This window comes from Pogoniulus pusillus, chromosome 23, assembly GCF_015220805.1.
Source record: "Pogoniulus pusillus isolate bPogPus1 chromosome 23, bPogPus1.pri, whole genome shotgun sequence".
Classification (NCBI taxonomy): domain Eukaryota; kingdom Metazoa; phylum Chordata; class Aves; order Piciformes; family Lybiidae; genus Pogoniulus; species Pogoniulus pusillus.
In genome coordinates, this window is record NC_087286.1 from 11,321,058 (window position 1) to 11,346,587 (window position 25,530).

A 25,530-nucleotide genomic window follows, 5' to 3' on the forward strand; every position below is an offset into this window, starting at 1 on the left:
GGCTATTTTGTGGCACGGCATTTGCTATAGCATCAGAACTACCTGGCAGAACAACAACAGCTACAGCAACACCAATCCCATTCACAAAGAGGCTTCCTCTACCGTGGTGGTGACCACCCGGGAGCTCTCACCTGTGGCAAGTGGTGGCATTTACTCCTGCTGGGCATGTGGCTGGGCAGCCGAATGTTAAAGAGGGCCTGCAGTGCCGCCTGCGCGGCTTGCCCCTTGGCCAGCTTCTTGCTGCGTCCCGAGCCCTCGAACGTTCTCCCGTCCACGCGCACGGCCATCACGAAGCTCTTGATGTGCTGCCTCTCCACCGTCTCCGACAGGCAGACGTAGCGCAGCCCCGACCGCAGCTCGTTCAGCAGCACCACTGGGTTCTGCTCGCTCTCTGCCTTGCAGGCTGCCCTGTGCCTGCTCTGCTTGCTGTGGCCCATCAGGTCCAGTGTGTGGCACAGCAGGCGGCCGTGCCGGCAGGCGGTGGAGAGCAGCTCCTTGTCGACGGGGTCATAGACAGAGAAGTCCTCGCTGTGCGCAGAGGGTTCGAACTCCTTGAACAGGGTGTCTGGGAAGTCTGCCTGATCAGAGGTGAAGTCCGTGGATGGGTTGATGCAGTTGCCCATGGCAAAGTGCGCTTGGCAGGCGTTTGGGAACTGCACGAACGACTTCAGAGCCAGCTCTGCTGCGCGCATTTTGGCCTTCTTCTTCGTGGGCCCCGTGCCTTCGAAGGTGAGTCCGTTCACCTCCACAGCCACGGCGAAGACCGGGGCATGCACTGGGCCCGTCTGAGAAACCATTTTGTATTGCAAACCTGGCTTGAGCTCGTGCAGCTGGACCAGGGCATTCTTTGGCGTCACTGACCAGGAGACCTTCTTCCAGATGAGCTGGAGCTTGCAGAAATGGCCGTTATTGCCATCCTCCAGGGGCCTTTTCCTCTTACTGCTAGGTGTTCCCCCTCTTGCCCTCTCATTAGAGGATACTGGATGATCCTCCAGGTTGCCAACGTTTCGGTTCTCCTTTACTTCTGCACTGCTGGTACCTGTCAGTAAAGAAAGAAAGCCTCACATTACAGCTGTCATCATAGCAACTGACACGATGCTCAGGGCTGGCAGAACAGCCAACAAAAGAACAAAAAAGGTAATGATAGATATCCTTGCTCAGCCCTTCTAGGGTTTTTTCCCCTCAACTAGCTGTATAATAGTTGATTTATTATTTATGCCACAGGTTTTCTGCATGTCCTGAATATTCACTTGTCCCTAAATTGTACTTGGATTAGTTACGAGGCTCCTGTTTGAAAACAGGCTGCTGTCAAAGATGAAGCATGGCTGATGCCATGTGACTGAAATGAGCTGGAGCATTCACACCAGGTAGTTGCTGCTAAAGACTGAATACTTTGCAAAGTTCTGAGGTTTGTTCTGTATGGAATGTGGGGGAATGATTCTCAAAACCTTACTGGAAACAATTCCTAAAGGATGCACAAACAGGACAATGTGCTGCCCAGGGAAGTGGTGGAGTTGCCATCCCTGGAGGTGTTCAACAAAAGACTGGATGAGGCACTTAGTGCCGTGGTCTAGTTGACTGGATAGGGCTGGATGATTGGTTGGACTGGATAATCTTGGAGGTCTCTTCCAACATGGTTGATTCTATGATTCTGTGAATATATTGACCAGCTCTACTCACTCCATGGGCTCCTGCTGGTAACAACATGAATCTGGCCAAAGAAAAGACCCAACAGACTGTCCCAGCAATGGAAGCAGTAATTTGGTCTGGACTCTGGTGGCAGTGAGTTCACAGCTCTCTTTATGGAAACTCTGTTATGAGAGGGCAGGGACTGCCAGATTTAACTTTCTCCTATTCAAGTTGGCAATGGCTTCAGCCAGCCATGTCCCACTGTGACCCTTTCTAGTGCTTACATCCACTTGCACACTTCTTTGGATGCATTCATTTCTTAAAATACAAGTGAAACATTTTGACTCAGAGATACTTTTTATCAGGAAGCAGGTTTCATTCTGTATTTCACACCTTCTCTCTTACCTTACCTAATAGGTTTTTACAGAGCCAATTATGGTGCATAATAACATAGTAGTCAGGAAGCATGAAAAGAGAGATAGCTCTTGCTTCATACAACATTCAGGTTTGAAAAGAATTTGTATTGATTATGCACCACTGAATAGGAAAACTCGAGGGGTTATTTGTGTTTATAATTCATATTGTCTTATTCCATCTGTTTTTTCTTCCATAGTCACAGAACCATGGATTTGTGACCAGGAATGTGATGTGATCTTAACGTCTTTCTTAAGCCTGAACCACCCTCACTAGAAGAGTGGTTAACTAAAATCACAGCAACGTAAAATAAAGGTGAGGTGTTTGCCTTAGATTCTGTCTTTGATAGTCTCTAGTCCAGGTTTTGGGCCCAGGGAGTTTGCAGCAATGCAGTGTAAAACCTGCAGAGCTGCAGGTGTAAAACTTGCAGAGATCAGGCAGAAAGGACACATGGACAGTAGCAGGTGTGTGCCATGGTGACACGCCTTGATGTGTGCTGTGTTCTGGCCTGGTCACAGTGAAGTAAATCCATGCCAGCAGCCTTGCAGGCAACCAGATTTCTAGAGGACCTGCTCCTGAAACACCAGGAAACAGCTTGGTTTTCGCAGCCTACACGTGGAGCTGCAGCAGGCCAAAAGTCATTCCTGGCACGTAAATCAGAGGCAGCCTAAATTCAGTGAGCGCCTCGGAAAGTCTGCGAGCCTGATGGGCTGGTGTGATACCTGGCAGCTGCCAGGCAATGTGAAATTACTTTATACTTTCAGGTATCTTTGAAATAGGAGGTCTTTGAAATGTTTCTTTTATGAGGCCTCTGTGTAGCAGGCACAAGATTACCTCTCTAATGGTGGCACATGTACTTCTAGCGTGAAAATCAGACAAAGCAGGCAAATGACACCAAGCTATGTAAGAGAAATACTGTAAGCAGCTGTAATAGAACAATCACAAGCAATTTTAGAAATGAAGAGCACTAAAAGGAAAGGGCTAAGCCAGAGGATGCACACAGGCAAAATGCAAAACTGAGGATCATTTTCAGTTCTGTTATCTCTTTGTAATGTGTTTGCTTTTGAATTCCCAAAACATGTTCTTTACATTTGGGGGGGGGGGGGGGGAAGAAAAAGAAGAGAAGATAATAAAGGAAGGTTCTCTTGTGATGAAAGGTTGGAGAATAATAAAATTGCAATGGGAAGGACTTTTAAAAAAAAAGGAGAAAGAAAAATATCTTTTTTTGGCAATAGTTTCTAATTTCTTGTGCAAGCTTTCTGAAACAAGCCCCCATCTCTGCAGTGTGAGATCTCCTCAGGTAACTTCACTGAGTTTTGCCATTTCACGAGCAGAGGAGATACTGCAGTCTTGTATTTGCTTCAGTAATTGAATGAGAGAGAGAAAAGCAGCTAGTGAAATGTATTTATGCACTGCTCCCCAGCCTTCTGTCGGCTCTTTCATGTTTCTCTCCTTCTGGTCATTATGCACAGTAGAGTTAACCTAGAGAGGCTGCCTCATCAAGAGCTTTTCAGAACTCCAATGCATCACTAATAATGACAGTGCCTCTGTCTCTGGGTCATGAGGGCTCTGCTGAACTAGCCATCCGATACTCCACGCTACATTTGAAGAGATAATATTGTTCCTGCTGAAGGTTATTCTGCTGCCAAGCCAACTTCCAAGGAGGATGGAAAGAAAGAGGTGGTAGGCAGCATCTTCACTCTGCCTGGCATGGTTACTGTTGAATTACGAGGGGTGATACATTCTTGAAGAGCTGTGATACTGACAGAGACTCTGCAGTCTGTAGCATAGCAAACTTCTGATTCAAAAGCTCTGGAGCCTCACTGCTGAGAAGAAGTTTGAGCAACAGGCTCATAACAGAACACACTTGAACACACTGAACTTGGAGCTGGGATTCATATTACAAGACTGTTGCAGAGGCTGAAATCCATCTTGTGGATCATCACCATTGGCTTTTTCTACAGACACCCTCTGTGGAAACGGCAGCATTGCACAAGGACCCCCCATCTGCTCCTGCTAGAGGTACACTCTAGATCTGCAAGCATCTGAATTTGGTGGTAGTCTGCCTTGATGTCATGGCATAGCATGGATAGAATGACATCCATGGAACAGGCAGGGGTCTGTAACATCATGAAAGGCAAGGAGAACAGGGAATGATTATTCTCTGCTTCATGCAATCCAAGCACTAGAGACAGTGGGCTTGAAGCAATAAAAGGGTGCATGCTCTGAGAGCACATCACATCACTGCCTGCTCCTGCCCACTGCTGGGATCAGAAGTATTGCTGGGCTCCAGAGAGGACTAGACAGTTCTGCTGCTGTCTAAGAAATATGATGATCCAGGTACAAGCTCAAACTGAGTACATTTCTTGCTGGGTGGCTGAAAGAGGTACTGAGGGAAGCATCTCCATTTAAATGTCATTTTTCTCAGTGCATCACTAACAGAAAATCTTGAAGACAATGTACAGAGTTCACTTTCCTGTTTCTAATGCTGTGTGACATTTCCTAGAGTCTCAGCTACAACTGACTTGTGGGAATGAATGGAGTGCTCCCTTTATGCACTTGCCTTCACAGGTCTTCTCTGGAGACTGATGATGGCTTTACCCCAAGTTCTATTCCAAAGGCACGTATCACCTCAGACACATCTTTTAGTATTAGTTCATGGATTATAAACCACACTAACAGTGCTAATGATCAGTAGTTGAAAATTGAGAGGAGCAGAGAGGAGTGGAGAGGAGAGATCTTAGAGGTGCCTTCCAGTACCTTAAGAGATCCTGTAGGAATGCTGCTTTTGCAGAGGGTTTCTAGAGACAGCACAAGAGTGAAAGGTTTGAAGCTGAGGGAGAGCAGGGGTAGGCTTCAGCAGGAGAGTGGTGAGACTCTGGAATAGGCTGCCCGGGGAGGCTGTGGCTGCGTCTTCCCTGGGGGTGTTGGAGGCCAGGTTGGATGAGGCCTTGAGCAGCTGAGTCTAGTTGAGAGGTGTCCCTGCCCATGGCAGGAGGTTACCATAGATGAGCTCTGAAGTCCCTTCCAACTTGAGCCATTCTATCATTCTATGATTTTAAGACTCGTCTGCTTGCTCAGAGCAAATCATTGAGGCTCTTTAAAATGCTGGATTACCACCCAGGCACATGTCTGCCTTAGACAGCAGCAGAATTTATATAACTACACTAGATGGGAACACTGAAACATGGCTCATTTTGAATCAATCTTCTAATGCTTGGGGTTTTTTTTAAAGATTCTAATAGTAACACCTAAAATGTGTTGTGTGTGCCAAGAAACAAATCACTGCCTTATCAGTGGAGAGTATGCCTGACCCAGGAGAGGTCTAGGCAGGATGACCCCAAAAACAGTGAGATTTGCTATTTCTCTTCCAGAAAACACAGCTTCCCCAGTCCGTGGGAGCTATTTTAAAGCCAGCACAGGCATGAGGCAGTCTTGGCTTTACAGCAGCAGCAAGATGATGGTGTTACAGTGTTTGGCTTGTGCAAACTTCCTACATTACCTAAAAATAAGTAAGTAGCACATTTGGGAAACATTAGGCAGGAGGTGCCTGCAGAAGCTCACCCTGTGCACAGTGTTTCCCATGCAGTTCCCATAGCTCTTCCTGAAAATGTAGCCTCCCTAGGACCAATTCTGAAGGAGCTCAGGGATTTTGTTGATTTGTTCCTTTGCTAAGGCCTGCAAAACCCTGCCTGTCCCTGTGCGGCAGGATGGTGTGATGGCCATGTCACACTCAGCAGCTTCCCCTCCCTGGCTGTAACCATTACAATAAGCAGGGCTGGGTAAGACACACAGTTGCTTCTCAGTTATGAGAGGGCATACTCAGGGTTTACTCAGTCCTGAGTGTTTTGAAGACTTCACAACTCCTACCAACTCAGCAGCACTTTCCTCCAGCTCTGCAGTCACAGCTTCAGGGAGTGTTCATGACTTTTGTCAGGTGTAAGGGCCCAGGAGAATCCGGTGGCTATTTTTTGGGTTATCTCTAGTTTCTTCAAGCCTAGCTAAACATCTCTTCACAATTGCATCTCGTTCCTTCCCTTCTCCTCTCTCCCTGTTTTTTTTTCTCCCCTTCCCTTTAATGCCTTTTCTCCAGGTCATATAAAAAAAAAAGAGTTTTTCAACTTCATGGCTCCATCCATCAGTCTTTACTTTTGCAAAAGACAATTTGTAATCAAGAGGGAAGACACAGCACCAAAACATCCTTTCTTTTAGGGATTGTGAGAAAAGCAAGTGAGCGAAATAAGGAAACATAAAAAGGAAAGCAAAAGGAGCTGTGCAGTCCTGTAAAGCTGAGTGTAAACACCTCCTTTTCCAAATGTTTTTCCTTTGCACAAGTGACACAGCATCTACAGCTCCTCCTTGGCAGACTCTGCACAGGATAGCACTGAGCAGGTGAGCTGAGTCTGAGCCCTGCTTTACTGGAAGGTGGAGAACACGTTTGCATCATCAGGGAATCCTGCATTTTCAGGAGGACTGGGCTTATGCCTCCCAGTATCTGCAGATTCACCTCCTGTGCACCACTGGCCCTAGCCCATGCAGCTCTCTTTAAACTTCACTGACAGTCTGTCTATTAAGAGAAGAGACTAATGCTTACTTAAATTGTCTTCATCCTCCATGGTGGCTGCGCCAGGACTCAGGTACTTGAAGGGGGCTATAAAGGTTGACAATATGCTTACTTTTTCTAGAAGAAAACAGAAGAGACACAGAGATTCAGTGTTTTATGTTGTGTTCTGCTCTACCCCACACTCTCCTCAAGTGAAAACATCTTGTCAGAAGTCTGAGAGAAAGCTCAAGCACTGCTGGCAAAAGAGGCTGCAAATGCTTCTAACTCTCCTAGGAACCACAGCTTTGGTTTTTGGAAAACTTTGATGTCATGCACTGGAAGCTGCTGCCCAAACAATAAGAACCATGTGTGAAATCCTTCCTATTCATAGTTACATTAAGTGTAGCTCCTTCTATCAACAGTTTCTGCCTATCCTGCAGACAGTAGCCAGCACAAGAGTTGCCCCCATCAGCCTCTGCAGTAGATACCAGGACAGAGTCAGGCTCAGAATTTCCCTACAGGGGAAGGCTGCTGTTGGCACAGACCCCAGGCACAGGGATAAACTGCAGATGGGTGCCCAGTTTAGTTTGGTAACTAGTTCCTTTGGGGCTTTTGTGCAGTTTGGGTTGAATTCCTCCTGCCAAACTCTGGGTACTTTGCCAACACCAACAGAGTGCCTTCCATAGGTAGCAGAAGAAACAGACACAGACCTTACAAAGGTGCTTTGAAGGACCTAGTTCTTTTCTGAAGTCATTCTGTGCTTAGCAAGCCTCAGTTAGGCAGAAACGCTCTGATTCCTGCACATTGTGAACAACGTTGGTCTTTCATCTGCCAAACCAACAATGTCTTCTTTGAAGTGATACAGAAAAAAATCATTTCAATGTGGACTTTCTTTACTGGTGAGAAAGTATTTATCTGGATTTCCTTAAACTACCTGGCTGCTGATGTACCACTGATCTGGAAGACATTCCAGTGGAAGAGCTCTTGAACTTTTCCAGCAGCACACCTGTTAGCTTTTCAGCCTGGTTCTTCCTACATTTTCAAACATTCCTTGATCTTGTTGGAGACTGTTATCAGAATCCATCAAAAATGAGTGCAGATGTTTGCCCTTAGCCAGGTAACACCACAGTTCAACTCTATTATGAAAAAGCACAGTAAAAGCTGAAAGCTCTTTGTTAAGTAAATACAGTAAGTAGAATAAAAAATTGCCTGAAGAAAACCCTTTTTCCATCCACAAACCTTTCAGCCCAGACTAATATGCAATTAGAGCACAAATTAGCTTCCTTGAATTGCAGCTTCATTAAGGCATTGCAGTGATGTCATGAACCAAGAGAGTAAAGCTATTTATGAATGTTTTAGCCAAAAGACTTTGCTAAGTGAACACTTTGTCACTGTTTGCTAAAGCACTGCTTGCTGAGCAGTGTGGTCCCTCTGTTCCTTCATTCTTTCTCACTTCTTTTTTTCTCTCACTCTCTTCTCCTTCCATGATTTTTTCTTTCCCCCAAAACGACTCACCAAGTGGTAGCCCAAAATTAGAGTGGCTATTTTCACTTTATAATTGTAAATGCTCTCTGCCTTTGTCTGAGGAAATTGTTTTTCAAGGCCAGGAAAGAGTGTCTCAAAGAAGAAAATAAGACATTTCAAACACAATTTTCTCCAGAAAGGCAGCAATACATAACCCTACATTTGTGAGAACCAACACAGGCAGCTATTACTGCTTGCATCACAATTGCACCAAGAACCACGGTGACATGAAGGAGTGATTTCATGAGAGCCTCTGTGGACACAAAGGGAGCTGTATTTGCGATGGAAATTGAGAGACAAAGAGCAGGGATAGCAAGATTTATTTCAGCCACCCTGCAGCACTACAGCAGGATGATAGCACCCTATTTTGTAGTGTGTTCACTACAAAAACATCCTTCCAAGTGAGGCCAAGTAGAACTTTGCTTGTCCTCTGTCTTGGGACAGAAAAGAATTTCAGTTCATGCTTGTTATCTACTTATTTTCCAACAACAGCAAATAGTTAAAAATCATTGCCAGCACTGTTTTGACAGCAGCCATACAAATCATGTAAGCAAATAAAACCCCATCAGCCAAAATATGTTTTACATGAAACCCAGGAAATTCTTTAATCCATGTGAATCAGCAAAGCCTGGCATGTAAGGCAGACAAGTTGCCACTAAAATCTGCTCTTTTTGTGAAGTTGCCTTGACCCTGGGGATGCAGAGGACTGGTCCCAGGCCCTGGGAAGATGCCTTTATTGTGAGACAAGGATACACAAACAGGGCTATAAACAGCACTCCTGCCCTTCATACTTATCTGTATTTAAAGGGCAGCAGACAATACAGCTTGATCATCAAATGTGCTGAAGTTCTCTCAGTCTCAGTCACCTGAATGAAAGCCACAGGAACAGCAGGAGCTCAACACTTTTAAAGATCAGGCCTTACACATGTTGGACAAATTGTTTAGCTTCAAGAAGAGCAGACTGAGTGGGGTCAGAACAACAGCCTTCAAATACATAGCTGCTGCATAGAAGAAAGGAGCAAACTGCATTAACACAACTCGAAGTAATGGCCTTAAATTGCAGCAGGAAAAATTAACTTGAAGCACTACAAACCTTTCCTAACAGTAAGGATGGTGCAACACTGGAGCAGATTGTCCAGAGGGGAGGTTAAGGAGCCACTGGTGCTGGAGAGTTGTAGGGAGACGGCTGGCATTGGCAGGGTGTTGCACCTGTCCTTGGGTCTATCCCTTACAGTTTTTCTCTTATTCCTGTGGATCCCAGCAGAAAAAACCTCCCCTTGGCCTTGAGGTGATGCAGCAGGTTGTAGCTCAAACTTGGAAAAGTGAGTAGTATTTGCTAATGTCAGCTCATCTCTGAGCAGAAGCTTGTGGCATGCTCTTCTGCTCGGCAGCTAATGAGCACTATTAATAACTGTTTTGAAATGCAACTTCTGAACACAAGCAGGAGTAGACAGATGGCCACCAGTGCTCTGCCAGGTCAGCACTAGCAATGTTTTACTCAGTTAGTTTCATTCTCATAATCTGACTACCATGAGCTACTTTACTTGCCAGAGGTTTCTTTAATAGTATTCTCCAAAACCACAATGTGGGCATTATGAACCAGTCCTAAATAATTTGTTTGGTTTGCAGAGAGTAAGAAACTGCTCAGGAGGGGTGAATTTTGATGTCTGTACTGAGGGCAGGAAAGGGTTAAAAGGTGTGTCACTGCTTGCAGATCTGTCAGTTGGCACCCCTGAGAGTGTGGCCTCTCAGGTGGACAGTTACTGAAGATCTGCTTTTTATAATGGGTTTTCAATGCAAGACATCTGCAGTGATATTCCAGCCTGCCCCATGTGGGAACAGTAAGGAAAGCATAGGAATATGCCCAGATGAAAAACTTCTGGATGAGGAAGAATTTTATTTTTTCCTGCAACATATTTCTTGAAAGGAGAGAGACAAGGGACTATTTGGATTAAGGGAAGAACAAAGTATTCAGCATTAGTGGTTTTGTTCTCTGCTTCAGCGGGGGCCTGAAGTGATGATACGCAATAACAGAACCATTTTTTCTTGTCTGATAATCAAAGGCAAGCCAAAGCCAGGGAACATTTGGATAGGGTGTCAGGCAAAGGCTTTCAGCTGCACGAGGCAGGCTGTGCTTTAAGCTAGAAGCCACAGGCGTGAATTCAGAGCCATGAAAGAGGGCAACAAGCTGCTCAGGATGATGCCATGCCCATGTGCCAAGCACCTACCCCTGTGCCTTGCCTGGAAGTCAACAGTGGCCTGCCAAGCACAGGGGTCTGCTGTAAATAGGTCTGCTTGTTGCCCCTCTCGTTTATTTCTCCAGTTCATGGGGCAGAGGATATCTTTCTGCTCTGTTGCTGTTCAGTGCTTAGCAAAATGGGATCCTTGTCCAAGACGAGAGCTCTGAAATGCCATTATATTAAGTAGCAGTAACAGTTTATGCCATTATAGCATTGCATAGAACACTGACTGTGAAGCATCAGTTAGCTCAGGGTTGCTGGCAGCTGGACTAACCAAGTTGTGTGCATCCTCTTCTTGCTGTTAACTGACCCAGAACTGCTACCCTTGGGAAGCTTTTGTGGAAGCTATGTGAAATGTTTTGCCAGTGACAACCCAACCTCTAACATACAGAGGCAGGTTCATGCCCTGTGCTCTGGACACTGCAGCCCTGCATCCCACCAGGCCCTCTGCACACAGCCACGGTCATTTACTGTGAGGTCAGAACAACTCTGCTTTACCCCTTAGGAAGCAGAAAGGGTCAGCAGTAAAGCCACGCATGCCATATAGATCCATCCAATGTGATTTGAGCTACAGGACATGTCCTCTGCCATGTGCTTAGCTGATCACATCACGGGCCTTAGCCAGTGCATGCAGCATCTGGGGACACCATTTCTTTGCCCAGGGACATGTCTTGCAGGTCTCTTTCCCTGCTTTTCCAGAATAGATACAGTGAGTTTAGCTGCAGCTTCAGTGTGGATGTAAATAGGAATTAGAGCAGACAAACCTCAGAGGCTGTATTTCAGTGCTCTGTAACAGCCCACCCCAAGCTCCTTTACCATGAAAGACCATTTATAGGAGGCAGCATGTTTTGTCCTGAAATATTAGTTTCTTATTACTTCTGGTAAAGAACAAAGTAAGTAAAACCAGAAGGTAGTTGATGGATTTTTATACTAGAGGTAATGTGTGTGTGTGTGTGTTGCTTTCTATTTGATTCCACTGAAATCAATCTGAGATCTAGTTCAGCCTAGCAAAATCAGATCTAAAACTATTTAATTTTGTTTCAAGAGTGTTTTTCTCTCCTGGTGCCTTGATTGAGGACACACAGAGATAAACACTCTTGAGTTATTATCAGTTTATGTGCATCTCTGTCTGCCTGTGGAGTGTACTATGTTATGTATTTTCTAAGTGATATGGCTGGGGCCTGGAGATGGCAGTTTAAAATTATTTCTTTGCAAGCTTCTTATGCTACCTGAACATTCATTTTGCAAATATTTCTAGTTTGCAATCTGTACACTGTGGCAGGCTTCCCCCTCCTTCTCCCCTCCTCCCCCCCCCCTCTCTTTTTTTTGGGGAGGGAATGTCATCATTTTAGTAAACAGGAGAATCATGAGAGAAAATAATTACATAATAACCATCAGTTCTCTGCTCTGTGTGCTAAAGTCTTGCAATGGAGCTCATAAAAATGGCCAGTAGATTTATTAAGCACACAGTAAATGTGTGTGATTAACACGCTGACTATTAGATGCTATGCCAGCTGCACAGCAAACACTATTATCAAAGAGCGTCTGTCTACACACTTGAGGCAAGCTGAGGTGCTTCTTCAGCCACATGAGAAACTAGTTTGGCCAGGATTAAGGTGACCAGGTCAGTTTCTCATTAGGCTGTGTCTACATGCAAGTCTGCATTACTTAAGGAGACTTGGATAAACTGGGAGAGAACACTATTGATAATGCTCACTTTGGCTCATTGCTGCTTTCAACTTGTTTACTAAGTGATGCCTGTGTGAAACATGAGTGGTCTGTGCCAAAGAGCGAGCACCAAAGCTAGCAAAGGTACTGAAGTGATGCCTGGAACCAGAGCAGCTGAGGTCTGGGGAAAGAAAAGCAGCTGCCTCTGTAGACACTACTACACGCTGCATCTCAGGACTGCAAGCAGAGGGATTTGGAGGGTGCAAAGCTCACCACCTTCTGAAACCAGCAGTCTGTTTGGGTACACAAAGTCTAAGGTGGGGCTGAGTTGTTAAAGGCAAACTCAATTCTCCAAACTCTAAGTCTCAAAGTTCAGTCATCCCCTGCTGTAAGAGGATCTGAACAGCCCTAGGAGGGACTGATCTGACTTCACCTTAAAAGATGAGACATGGGCATTACTGTCTACAGAGAAATGCTTGCTGAGATAAGTACAATAACCTCCTCCTAGAAGGTGCCTAATGATTTTATTTGAGACCTGGACTACAGATTTAGCCTAAAAGGCTAACTGGTAGATGTCCAAAGTTGGGAGACATTATTTGTACCCTCCCTTGCCAGGGGGGTCTTGACCTGTGCTCTGGTGGGTGACATCACTGCCTGTGTCTGGATCACCAGGTGCTGAGGGAGATGCCCTGCCCCCCAGGAAGGCTCTGCTGTTGATGAGCTTCCCTGATACTGCTTCAGGTCTTGACTCTCACACAGGTTTGGATAACAATTGGAGTGGTGTGTTACCAAAAGAGGGATCAAGGCTCCTTTATGCTTACAGACTTTCACAACGTCACAGAAACTCATTCAAAGGATTTCAAACATGAGGAGTTATTACATGGGGTGTCTGTAGAGGTGCAGTACAGACCAACAGCTGAGTATCTCTTGTAGACTTTACAAGATGATAGTTTCAATTCGGACATCACCTAACACAGGCACAATGATGTGCTTCACCTCAACACAAACTGCTTTTCTACTGCTAAGATTCCACACCCCAGCCTGCAGCAGTGCCTGCAAATACACAGATATAGCTCTTCACCTACCCTCCAGAATGCGAAATAGCTGCCTGTCAGGACCCTCCTCTGAGCTGTGTCCCCCCTTGCTTCCCAAACTTAGTAACTACTTAAACATTAGGAACTGAGTGGCCTGCAGCAGAAAGGTCTAGTCAGCAATTAGTGATGAAAGGTTTTTTGTTTCAATCTGCTCTCTGTTCATTTATTGTAAGCCAGTCAGGTGAGACTTCTCTCTCTCCTGCTTCCACAATAATGCATATTTAACCTGAACGTTGCCCTGCTTTACCTCTTACACCACCAGGCAGCCTTGTGTCAACCAGTTTGTCTGTGGGCAGAAAGTTAAAGGCACTGCCATTCTAGCTGAGGAAGCTCTTGCTGGGGTATCTGTGCTTATTGAGAGCAAACAATTAAGGAGGTATGCAAAGGCTGAGATTCAGCAGGCCCCCTGACAAGATACTACTGACACAAGTCAGTGCTAACTGAGCCAGGTATTTAAATGTTTAGGCAGTGAAATTCCCTCTTGACTCTATGGGAGCTGAGTGAGGGGCTGCCCTGGGGCTGGCCCAGGTGTTGCTGGTATTACAGTGCCATTTACTACAGTGTAACTGCTCCAATTCCACCTGTTAAGGCATGAACCTTTAATATTTATTAAGCCTTCCATCACAGCTTACACAGTCTGAAAGCATCAGGTTCATCATTGCTACTCTGTTAGTATTTTCTCTTTACCTTTCCAGGCTGTATTCTATTGCAACACAAATGACTTCAAACTCATCCCTCTGTTTAGAGCAGAGACAAAGGAAAAGTTGGCTAAAGCTTCACCATGAGGGCTAAGTTTTCAGGTTGATGCAAAGGGAACTTGACACCTGACTCCCATCAACAATAATAATGGGGGCTATGCATCTAACTCTTTCTGCATTGTGCTGACATTGTACCCTTGAATGTTAGTACAGTCCAATAATTCTCCAAAGATGAGGCAGCTTATTTGCTCTGCCATTGCTGCTTTGCTGGCATTTTTATGGCATTTCCAGAAGTACTACCTGTCAGAGTTAGTACTTCCAAGGATGGCATTGCTCTGGGCTGATTGAGGGTTGATGTAATTAAAGAGAAGGCAGTCTACTGCTTGCTTGTGGGGATTTTAGATCAAGCACAGCTACGATTGATGACTTAAATGATGACAAAGTTGGGCTGCTCTGCGTGTGCACCAGCAGCTCAAACCAGGAGCTCATAGATCCGAGTCCTCTGTTTTAGGCTAAGAGAATTCTGAGACTGTTGCAGAAATGGAGCTCTCTAGGAAAGACAACTTCTCATAAGCAATTTAATAACATTAAGGAAAGCTCCCAGAAACCAGTCACAGAAAGGGACTAGTTTCAGTCACAGCTAGGAACAAGAAAGATTGTAATTATTGGGGAATTCTTTGGAGAAGAACAGGATAAAAAAGGTATATAACATTACATCATGGAGCAAATCCACTGGGCGCAGTTGTTTTTGTCTTAAGTGGGATTATCTGATTACACCTACACATGATTTGGTACATACCCACATCTGGAGCAGTCACCACAGGCTTGCTTTATAGACAAGGCAGGTTTAGTCATTACAGCCTATAGCACTAGAGTGCATTAATTTCAGCCTAAAGCAAGTGTGTGTTAGTCCTCTTCTGTAACTTGAACACGGCAAAAGCCACGTGTGATGGGAGGCATATTGCTATTATGTCAGTGTTTACCCCTTAAACTGGTGAAGTGCTAAATTCTGATAGGAAAGCTGCTTTTCAACACTGCAGACAAGAGTTTGATAAGGATGGTCTGAGAAGAGAAACCAGCTCCTTGCTCAGAAAGGACTCTCACTCTTCTCTTCCCTGCTATAACGTCCATAAACTCCAATTACATTTATAACTTTGCATTAAATTAAATACGTTATTTTACACAAGCACTTAAAAAGGCTACTAAATATCCAATAACAGTTTTCTTTATTCCCTTGTTAGCAGCTGCCACGGTGGCAAGGCTTGCACGAGAAGCAAAGTGATTTAGTGCATTGATTTGCAGTTGGCACAGCTCTCAGTTCTCAAACAGAACTGATTAGCTTAGCAGGAAAGTGCCATTTACTTTTTATCGCCTTTCTTTTCTGCTCATCTCCCTTCGGTGGTTGCCAAGAGAAACAGCAGAACTGTGACCTCCTGAGCAGGTTGCTTACTTTCTTCAGCTCCAAATTCTGCAATTCTGAGGGCTAATTTGTCTGAGTGGTGCTGCAGTATCAATACAAATGCCAGGGTTACTGCTTTGGTTTGCCGAAAACAGGTCCCAGTGAGCTCTTTCAGGCTGTTTCTACACAAAATCAACCCTGACAAGTCAACCCGAGGCCCATCCAAACCAGGATTTTAGGGTTATCTTCACCATTCACTGAAAAAGCTAATAGGTCACTAAGGTACAATGTCTAACTGGGAAGATTTCTCCTGAATATGTCACTTTTGCTGCACAGACTGACTCTAGGGCTTGCCTTCTAATATGTACCATTTGGAGGCCTATGTATACACTCCTGCACCTCTGATGTTCTGTGTATTGAAGCTGCTGGGGGAACTCTTGATTTGCCAGTTAAAAGCAAAGATTTTCTGCAGCACAGAATGGCCAGCAGGAAAACCAGTGGGAGTCATTGAATTAGCAATTATTTTCCCTTGAAGACCAACTCACAACAGAAGTTTAGTTTGCTTTGGATGAGATTCCCTAATTTCCTGGGTCAGACCCTCAGCTGGAGTGAACCTGTGTGTGTGGTGGAGGGGCAGCAGCCCCAAAACTGAGGCCTTCCTATGCCTCTACATGCCTGGACATGTTTTTCTGCCAGGACCCATGGCAGTAAACAGGTCGTGTAACAAACACACGCCCAGTCCGTGTACCCCTGGGGTCCGCCCAGGTAATCCCCTATTGGGAGGGTCCAGGCAAACAGATACTGCCTGTTAAGGTAAGGTTTGGGCTTACTGCCAGCCTGATTGGTCACTTCAGATGGCCAAATGAGCCACAAATCTCAGCTCAGAGTCTATAAAGAGAGGTGCAAAGGAGCACCATGTGTTCAGAGGTTCAGACTTAGAGATTCAAGCTCAGCTCTCTGATCCACCCAGCAGCACTGACCTGCTTGCATGGCCTAGACACAGGGTCAGGCCCTCTCTTGCAAACATTACTGAGGCTCAGCCCTCTTGCACTGATCTCAAGGCGCAGTGAAGCTGTCTGTGAGCCCTTTGAGAAGCAGAGCGCATGCACACCTGCACTCCATACATATATGGGGAGCCGAGAGCCCCCTGCCTAAGCCTAGAGCAGTTGTACATACTGGCTTGCTACCTTGCATTTATCTATGGAGCTCAAGTCTCCCTGCAGCCCGGCATAGACCCTGCTTGCCAGCTGTCCTGTAAGCTTGGAAAGATCCAGACCCAGCAGACCTTCCAGACTGTCTGCTAACCTACAGACACAGCCTGCTAGCTGTACAGATGACTGTGTCAGAAGCTGCACGGATAAATCCTCCTCCTGCACCTGGAAATCCTGTCAGCTGATCATCTCTGGACACACATGGCATCCAGAAGCAGCAGCACCGAGGCAGAGACCACTTCACACCAGGACATAAGGTCAGAGAAATCCTGTTTACCCCAAAGACTGGGAACACTTACCATCCCCTGCAAGCCAGGACAGATTCCAGCTTCACCAAGACCCAAATACTGGGCACACGCTGTGACACAATCCCGGGAGGGTGATTAATGATTAATACTTAAGAGCAACACATTTAAGCAAGCTTTAATTCCTTTGTAATATAAGTTACCTCTGTCTTAAGAGTAGACACAGTTTCAGCCCCTGCTGGGCAGACAGTATAGTTGTTAAGAGGCATTAAGCCTAAGGGAATCTTTCTCTCTGTCTATAGTTGTTGATAATTTAATATTTCCATTTAATAATCCAATCCCTGTAAATATATCCCAACTGTTTTCATAACCTTGCACAAAGAACTTAATTACATAGTGGTTGGGGGTGGTACAAATTTGTAAATATCAATTCTAATAAATAATTTTATAAAAAATTAATACCACCTCAAATTAATGTCTCACCTCCCCCTAACAGGGGAGGAATAAGAGAAATCCCCTCCACAACAGCGTGGCTTTACCAAAGTCCATGAACACACACAGAGTCACACCAGCTGAGGTCAGTGGCATAACATTTCTTCAGACCAGGTAAGGATCTGATTCCACAACTTCGTCATGACAATTCAGACTCCTTAGTCCTTCACAGTTTTCATGCAAACTGCTCAACAGTGCCACAAAGGCAAAGCTTCTCAGGGGCTTTAGGTATTTCCAAGTCTGGTTTTACTGAGAAATAACCAGGGGAAAGTAGGAATGGGTGGGAAAGTGAAAACCATGGTTCACTTAGTCTGGAAATAAAGATGAAAAGATAAATAGATGGAGAGAGAATTTCCATCCTATTTCCTAGCTGAAATTCACTCTTAGTATTATTAATCCTTTTGGACTCTGTGCAGGTAGCAGAGATGAAGAGGCTAATCTCTGCCTCTTCTACACTAGAGGAGGCTCCATTAGTTCTACTAAATAGTTGGTGCAGTACCCGAGAAAGAAGTACATATGCATTTGCTTCCCCTCTCCTTTGATCTCAGCAAGATATTATAATTTTAAACAGCTCCCATGGTCTGTTCTTTCATTTTAAAATGCAAAAGCAGTCTGAGACTTTCTTCTCTGTGGCACAGGAAATGCTGGTCAGGAGAGGGCCCCTTTACGAGAAGCGTACAGTTCACACTCTCCAAGTGTATCTAACTCCATTAGTCATGTGAACTCAGGAGCTTTGATTCCCTCTTATGAGCCATCTTCCCTCTTTCCACAAAAGCAAAGAAAATCCTCTTTGCTGGTAAAGCAGGGTTTATCTGAACTGCACTGACTCAAAAGATCCAGGATCTGCCAGAGATAATGAGCTCCTAACGAAGGAGAGACAAGCTGATGGGGGAAGATGACTGCAGTCCTCCCCTGAACGGCCAGAAACATCACTACATAGCAATAAAACTACTGCAGGAGGGGATCTACTCACTGCCACTAAAACCTTGTGAAACACAGTAACTGCATTCAGGACAGGGCTGTGGCAGGGCTGCAGGCTGCCTGTCACTTCTGTGGCTGGGACTGACAGCCTCGAGAGTGGTCAATGTGGAAAGAACCTCCAGGGCCCAGGCAGGGGCAAAGACACCCATCAGTGCCCACAGGGACCTTTTAACACACATAGCACATAGAATTCCTCTTCTGCCTATATTTTAATGCTCTTCTATAAACATTTTAACCTTTAAATCAGATCAGTGAGTTTTCAATGTAGAGAAGAACAACAACGAACATTTACCAGTAATGCTGCTCCTCTCCACTGCCAGTTACAACAGGCCCTAGCCCACCCAAGAGCCCACTCCTTGCAGCATCACACACTTGATGACCGTGCTAGCAAAGTCCTTGCTTGACTTCTAAGCCCATTGATTAAAATAGCAGCAAAGACACTGAACTGCTACCGTGTGGCTTCTCTCCTGACCACTTTGTAGAAGACCCTGCATGCCTACAGCCCCAGCAGCACTGCATCAGCCTCCCAAACACAGATCCTCTGCTGGCAGGTGACAGCAAAGGGAGCATTGAAGGAGCCAGTGTGTGCCTGTGATAACAAGTGCCAGGATATGGGAAGAGCACCGGGCTCATATGAGCAACCACGGGGTCAGCCTATAGCCCAGCATCCCACAGAGTGTCTGCCACAGGCAGAAGCTGGGTCAGTATAGCAAACAGTGCTCATGACCTCAGTTCTTCAGTATCAGAAATGAGTTGTGCTCTGCTCTGTTGAGCTTTGCTGGATTCTTGTTCACGTTCTGAACCCAGCACAGTGCAGTGCATTTGGAGTTACAGAGGCTGCCTCTGGGGTGCCATGCCTTAACACCGAGGCATTGCAACTCTAGTAACTTTTCCAATACACTCGATTGTTCAGGACAATTCAGTGTCCAGAAGCACATGTGCTAAGCAAACTGAAGCACTTCGGCCTTGGCCAAGCTTCAGTTGGATAGATTTGCTCACATTTGTTAACAAAAGAGAGCAAGAGAGACAGAGTGAGAAAGGAAAGATGGCAATTTGTCTCCAGAAGTAGCCACACAGTAAATCTCCAGTGAGCAGAGTTTTATGGGAGAAGGCCTGCTCTCACTCTTCTGCTTTCAGCCTGTATAGCTGGTTGTCAGGATAAATGCAATTGTCCAGTGCTGATGATTTAAATGCAAACTATCCCATCATTCATTTCCTTGGCCCTGAGTGACAAAACTTCAGAGGTGCAACGTGACCTCTGCCTTCCACAAATGACTTACTAGTGAAAAATTCACTTGCCCAAATCAAAAAGAAATGGAGAAAAACAAAGCCATCTCTTCCCCACAAAGGAACAGGAAGAACATAAAGTCACGCTCCATGTGGCCCTGATGCTGTAAGGGGTTCAGGCTGTAGATTGAGGTCTGTGTCACTCATATGTGCAGAGCTTGGGATCTCATGCCTACTGCTGAGAGTGTGATCTGTACCTTATTTGCTCAGTGGTTTTAAGCCTTTTCTTCTGTTTGTATCAGATTTTGGTTCTTCCAGATATACTTGTCAGTAGAATTTGCTCAAATGCACTTTGTAGAGACTTTTCAGTCTATGCAAACTATTTGTTGTGACTGCTCACTACTCACGCTGTGTAACCAGCCACCTAAGGCAAACTGCAGTTTTCCAGTGCTTTTTTTTTGGTAGATGACTGATCCCTGAAGTCCCCTGAACTGTTCTGCAGATCTCTACTATGACCTGTCTCCAGTCACCCAATAAGGGTATCAAAAGTCACAAAACAAGGGTCACTATCTGTTGACTCTTGGCAGATACACTTAGTGTCCTGATGGACTGAAAACAGTGCTGGAGTGATCTACACACACCAATCATGAGCTGAAAGAGGAATATTTTCACAATTCTAACTTAAACACATTTAAAATGTAAGCCTCACTTCCAAATCTCTTTATGAAACTACTAACAAATACCAGGGCTAACTTGCAGAATTCTTCACAGAAGTAAGTACAGCGGAGTTTCTGTTCCAAACCAGATGTGTATTAGGTCTTCGCTTGGCATGTCTCTAGTCAGGCTGCTGCTGAAGAGGCCTGGAGGTCTGGACTGAATGACTACATCCCTGGTTTGAATCTCTTGAGAAGTTACAGCAATACTCTTAAGTTCTTTATTGTGTAGAAAGACGTGACTTCTGCTCCTGATAAATGGTAGTGGACCTCCTTTTCTAGTGAGTAAAACCAGCGGGCCTCTCAAAACTAAACCACAACATACCCCTTGACTGCCCCTGAGTCATTCACCTGGTCAGCTTGATGCTTAGCACAGCAATGCCTGAGGTCAGATAAGATGAACCCCACTCAATCTTGACTTGTAATGACTGTCTGCATCTGCAGAGTGCTCTGGGGAGCAAACACATTTATGGTTAGCTAGCATGACCTTCGGGAATGAGCTGTGGAAGAATTCTGACTGCCAATGGCACATCCACGGGCAAAGGTGCAACAGGGCTCAGAGTGCAACAGAAGAGGGCTCCTGAACATGCGGCATTTGCTATAGCTCCACCAGTAAGGCTCCCAGCACCTCTCTACTGTTTGTTTCTAACAGCTTAGTTAGAGACATATGTTATGGATCAGAATATTTTGCATTTTCTCATGTCCAGACTGGGGTAGTACCAAGGGCTCGCAGCCTCTCTCTCGTTACTAACAGCCTATGACTCAGAGCGCACAACCCAAAATATCTCGTTATGGCTCCTGGTGGTAACATTACTACATGTGGCATAATTAGAAAGAAATAAAGATATCCAACCTAAAAGAGGAAGAATGTGTTAAGTGCAGAAGAAGGTCATTGGACAGTATTATTTTGAGGACTCTGCTGACAGAGACTTTTCTGTAACATTCTAATTTCAATGCTACTATCTATAGCCCTCTGTGTAGACTTGTCCTTTTGCTGGGCACTGCCGTCAGTGAAAAAACACTGTAAGCTGCTTTCAAGGTGTGACTCAGAAAAAGCTGGCACAAGGATGCTCTGAAATTTTCAAAGCCATGCCACGAATCCTCACTTCTAATGGATACGCCTGCAATCCTCCGCAGCTTGGAAAATCTCTTCTGTAAGCTGCCTGCCATCCACAAACAAGAGCCAAGGTCACCCAGAGGGATTTTAGCACATGACAACAATGTTTATTAGCTCCTATGAACACCCTTGGGGATCTGCTAGGGATGATGTCTCTGAGGGAGTGTACACACACATCACTTTTGCACGCAGACATGCACACATTTGATGGAACCTTTGAGGTTTCCCAAATTACAGGCATTGAGTTTGCAAACTGTAGCTTCCAAATGCCTAAACACACAGAGGATCCACCTACACCTCAGTGTCTCTGGCATTCAGCTAAGGTACTCATGTTTAAAACAAGGTTGCCCATGTCCAAGAGAAATACATTTTTATTTATTTTAGAGCAAGGCTTGACCACCTCACAGGTTTTTAAAACCATTATGAGTAGACTTATAGAAGAGAAACCAGAGCCAGACAGAGATGTGAAGAGAGGTAGATTTGATTGAATGGAGGCATTATGAGGAGCAGCAGAGAGTCTGTGTTTAGAAAGACAGCCTGTTTTGAGTGAGGATGCACAGCTATCCCTGATGCTGCCTGCAAGCCCATCAGAACAGGATTTCTCCACTCATAAGGATTCTTTTATTTTTGAAGGTCTGCCCTAAAGTATTACTGAAGAGGCAAAAAATAGAATAGCTTTTCCCCAAGCAATTTAGGAGCAGAAGAGGGAAGGGTTCTTTCCATTCTTTCCTCTTTCTTACATGCTGCCTTGTTCTGACAGGCTGCTCAGCAGGACAATGGGGATTCACTGTTTGCTCTGTGGCACAGGAAAGAGGCATTAAAATAAAAAGTCCTCATGTAAATAATTATGTCAATTTTGCAGTCAGCCAGGAAACAAACAAACAAAGCCCAATGAGGTCAACACCAAATGAACTAATCCTGCCAATGCTCTGTATAATTAAAACCATTTCACCTTGAAATCTGGCATTGATTACAACATGGAGCACCTCCAGACCTCAGCATTTTAGTTTGTTCTTATGGACTTAGCTAGAACAGAGGTTTGTACCTAGAGTATTTTCTACTCCTTTTGTTTATGATCCATTTTGTTTACAACCTATTTCACAGGATACTTGCTGCATGTCAGTTGCTTCCCTCTGTATGATGGGAAAGGGCACAATGCACCTCACCTGGCAGCAAAGGTCTTTATCAGTTCTCAGTGCAAGCATTCCTAATTTTCCTCCTTTAGACAGAGGCTCAATTTACAGCAGAAGTCCAAGAATATCCTGAAAAAGTGGTAATATCTTTCTAGATGTCTAGTGGCACAACCCAACCCACCGGAACCAGCACACAAACCTCTCAGCTTTGCCCTTGAGTTTACAAAGGGAAAACGGATCTTTAAGAACATGTAGATCATAGAATCACAGAATGATAGAATGGCTCAGCCTGTAACGGACCTTAGGGCTCATCTCCTCCAACCTGCCCACCATGGGCAGGGACACCTCTCAACTAAACTCAGCTGCTCAAGGTCTCATCCAACCTGGCCTTCAACACCCCCAGGCAGGAGGCAGCCACAGCCTCCCTGGGCAGCCTGTTCCAGAGTCTCACCACCCTCCTACTGAAGAGCTTCTTCCTCAGCTCCAGACTAACCCTGCTCTCCCTCAGCTTCAAACCACTTCCCCTTGTCCTGTCTCTAGACACCCTGATGAAAAGTCTCTCTGGGATTCCTGTAGGAGCCCTTCAGCTACTGGAAGGCAGTGCTAAGGTCCCCCCAGAGCCTTCTCCTCTCCAGGCTGAATGCCTCCATCTCTTTTGGCCTGTCCTCACAGCAGAGGTGTTCCAGCCCTTGGAGATGTTATTTTAAAGTTCAGACCTTATGTATTTTTATTGGGTAATTCAGGTTTGCTAGTTACAATCTAATTTGATTCTAGTACCAGTTTGATTCCTGACTTAGATTTCAGTTTTGTAACTTTACCCAGCTTTAATTTAAATCCTGAAGATTTATTCAGTTGCCTTTCCTCTAACATCAACCAGCTTTAGTTAAAGAGATTTGTACCTGAAATGCATGCATGCAGCACTGGTCCTGTTAAATTAATAGTGATGCATTTGTCTTTGTGGGCAGAGTGACCTTTATTAGCCTCTCATTATGCTGGAAAACAGTTCTGGTTCTCTGACTGAAGGAACGACACTGAGTGCCACTGTGGCTCAAGTAACCTACTGAAACTGGTTATTTTTCATCAGATGTTAAAAGTTAAAACTAACAAGCAGTTAGTTAAGCATTACACTGGAGACTCTCATCATGTCTCACAACTTGGAACATGCACTTTTAAAACTGTTCAGATTAAAGATGAATCAAAGCGCTTCCGCTTCAGGGATGGGACTGGAGGTGCACATCCCTGCAGACGGAACTGGAGTAGAAAATCCAACACAAATTGCATTTAAAATTTAATAATTCACAAAATCTATGGTTAAGCACAGCCTGCCTGTGGTAGATAAGTAAAATAAATACTGCAAAGTCAATTTTTAATAATCTGTGGCATGAAATTTAAGCACAAGAGAAAACATTTCACAATCAAGTCAGAAGCTTTCTGCAAACGATCAAATGAGAATTTTAAACCCCCCTCACCTATGGATGCAATATAGATCCAGTTTATCCTTTACTCCACACAGCCTATTCCCAGATTTCTTTGTTTAAATGCCTTTTACTTCTGCTAGAGCCTTTGGCAGCACCCCTTTTTAGAACCAGAGTTATTTACAACATCAGAGGTAGATAAACAGGTACTGGAGCCTCTTACTTGCTGGTGCCTTGGCTCATCGCAGGCAGTGTCAGGAAATAATGTAATTAATTCCTGTGCTAGCCTGGTAACAAGTGGTCTGGTGTATTTATCTAATTATTGAGACAACACATTTACAACTGAAGGGATTTTGCTATAAGAGGTTTAGAAAACTCTGATTTAGGCTGATCTTCAGTCTCTTAATGCCAAGTAAAAACTGGCCTTCAAGCAACATTTTTGTATGATGAAGAATAAAATCCCAGATGGATTATGACAAGTCTGTGTTGCCCTAAAAGAGAAATCAAAATGAAAAGCTGGGGAAATTAAATGGCAAGGATAATATATATAAACACACTCGAACGGGGGGGGGGGGGGGGGGGAGAGAGAGAGAAAATGTGAAGATTTGTACGTATTTGGTGCATCTGGAGTCAGTATGCTAACGTGCTGTTTGTGCTAAGAGGTGCACCATCTGCAAGGCAGAGAAAAAAGGCAGAGATTATACTATATTATGGGGAAATGATATTTTGACTTTGTTATTGTGGCTGTGGCTATTTTGTGACAAGAGGGTGGATTAATAATTGTCTAACCAACCAAAAAGGAGAAAGCAGAATGGATTTTTCCAGAGACACAGATTATTCCTCACACAATAACAAGGGGCTTGTGCAATAGAGCAGAGGGAGGAAAGGGAGAGCAGTGAAAAGAAAGAGAGACTGAGTGTTGTGGTACCAGAGATGAGAGCTTGGATGTCTGCAGGGCTGAGACTGGCTGCAGAGGTAAGAGTGTACATGAATCTGCATCCACAGGCAACGCAGCCAGTGAGAGACCTCCTCTGGGATCTTAGACTTACTGCAAAGTGGATGCCATGAGCCACAAGATTGGTTGCAAGTCTCCTTGTCACAGGTGGGCAGAGGATAGGCAGAAGTGTTTGCTGAATGCCATCCTTAATGCTGCAGCCTGGGGATCACCTGGGATGGGATGTGGGCAGGAGTGGCTACAGCCCCTCACATCCCCATGTGAGGCCCTCTGCTGATGCACAGGTCGGGGCACAGAAGATGATGACACTGAGAGGCAAATGCAAGATTTCTAGCTGTAAGCTGTTAGGAAATTATTTTATGGGAGGAAACTGTAGGGAAAACACACAACATTTAAATCTAAGGAAAAACAGCTAAAGGTGAGTGAAGCTCACCCCAGCTGAGAAGGCGTGCACCAGATCTTCAGCTTCTTTTGTCTGCACTCCCTCGTTATGGATATTTAGCAGAGGTTATTGTACATCATCCCCACACCTCCTGTGTGGCTTTCTGTTCTGAGAGGAAAGACAACCCTCACAAAGGGCTTTTTTTGCTGGGAGGTCTTGGTGCCATTGACAGCGGGTTAGAAATGCAGGTGCTGTGGTGCCCTGTGCCTTTCAATCACCCACAGAGAGCCCTCACTTCTCATTGTTCCAGCCTCTGAATTAACAGTCTGAGGACAGATAAGGCCCAAGAGAGGAGATGCTGTAGATCCAAACAGTAATTCTTTAACCTATTGCTTTTTTATGGCAGATTGGAAGCCCTGCATGCAAAGGGAAGCAAAGTGCATTTTTGCA

The 25,530-nt window shown here is 44.9% G+C and overlaps 1 protein-coding gene across 1 annotated transcript in view; it reads right to left on the reverse strand.

Moving 5' to 3' along the window:
- ADARB2 (adenosine deaminase RNA specific B2 (inactive)) overlaps positions 1-25,530 on the reverse strand; it is a 276,627-nt gene that overhangs the window by 84,126 nt on the left and 166,971 nt on the right. The window contains exons 3-4 of the mRNA XM_064162554.1: positions 6,638-6,724; positions 132-1,039 (exon numbers count right to left, since the gene is read on the reverse strand). Coding sequence (XP_064018624.1) covers positions 132-1,039; positions 6,638-6,724 — 995 coding nt within the window. The remainder of the gene's footprint in view (positions 1-131; positions 1,040-6,637; positions 6,725-25,530) is intronic.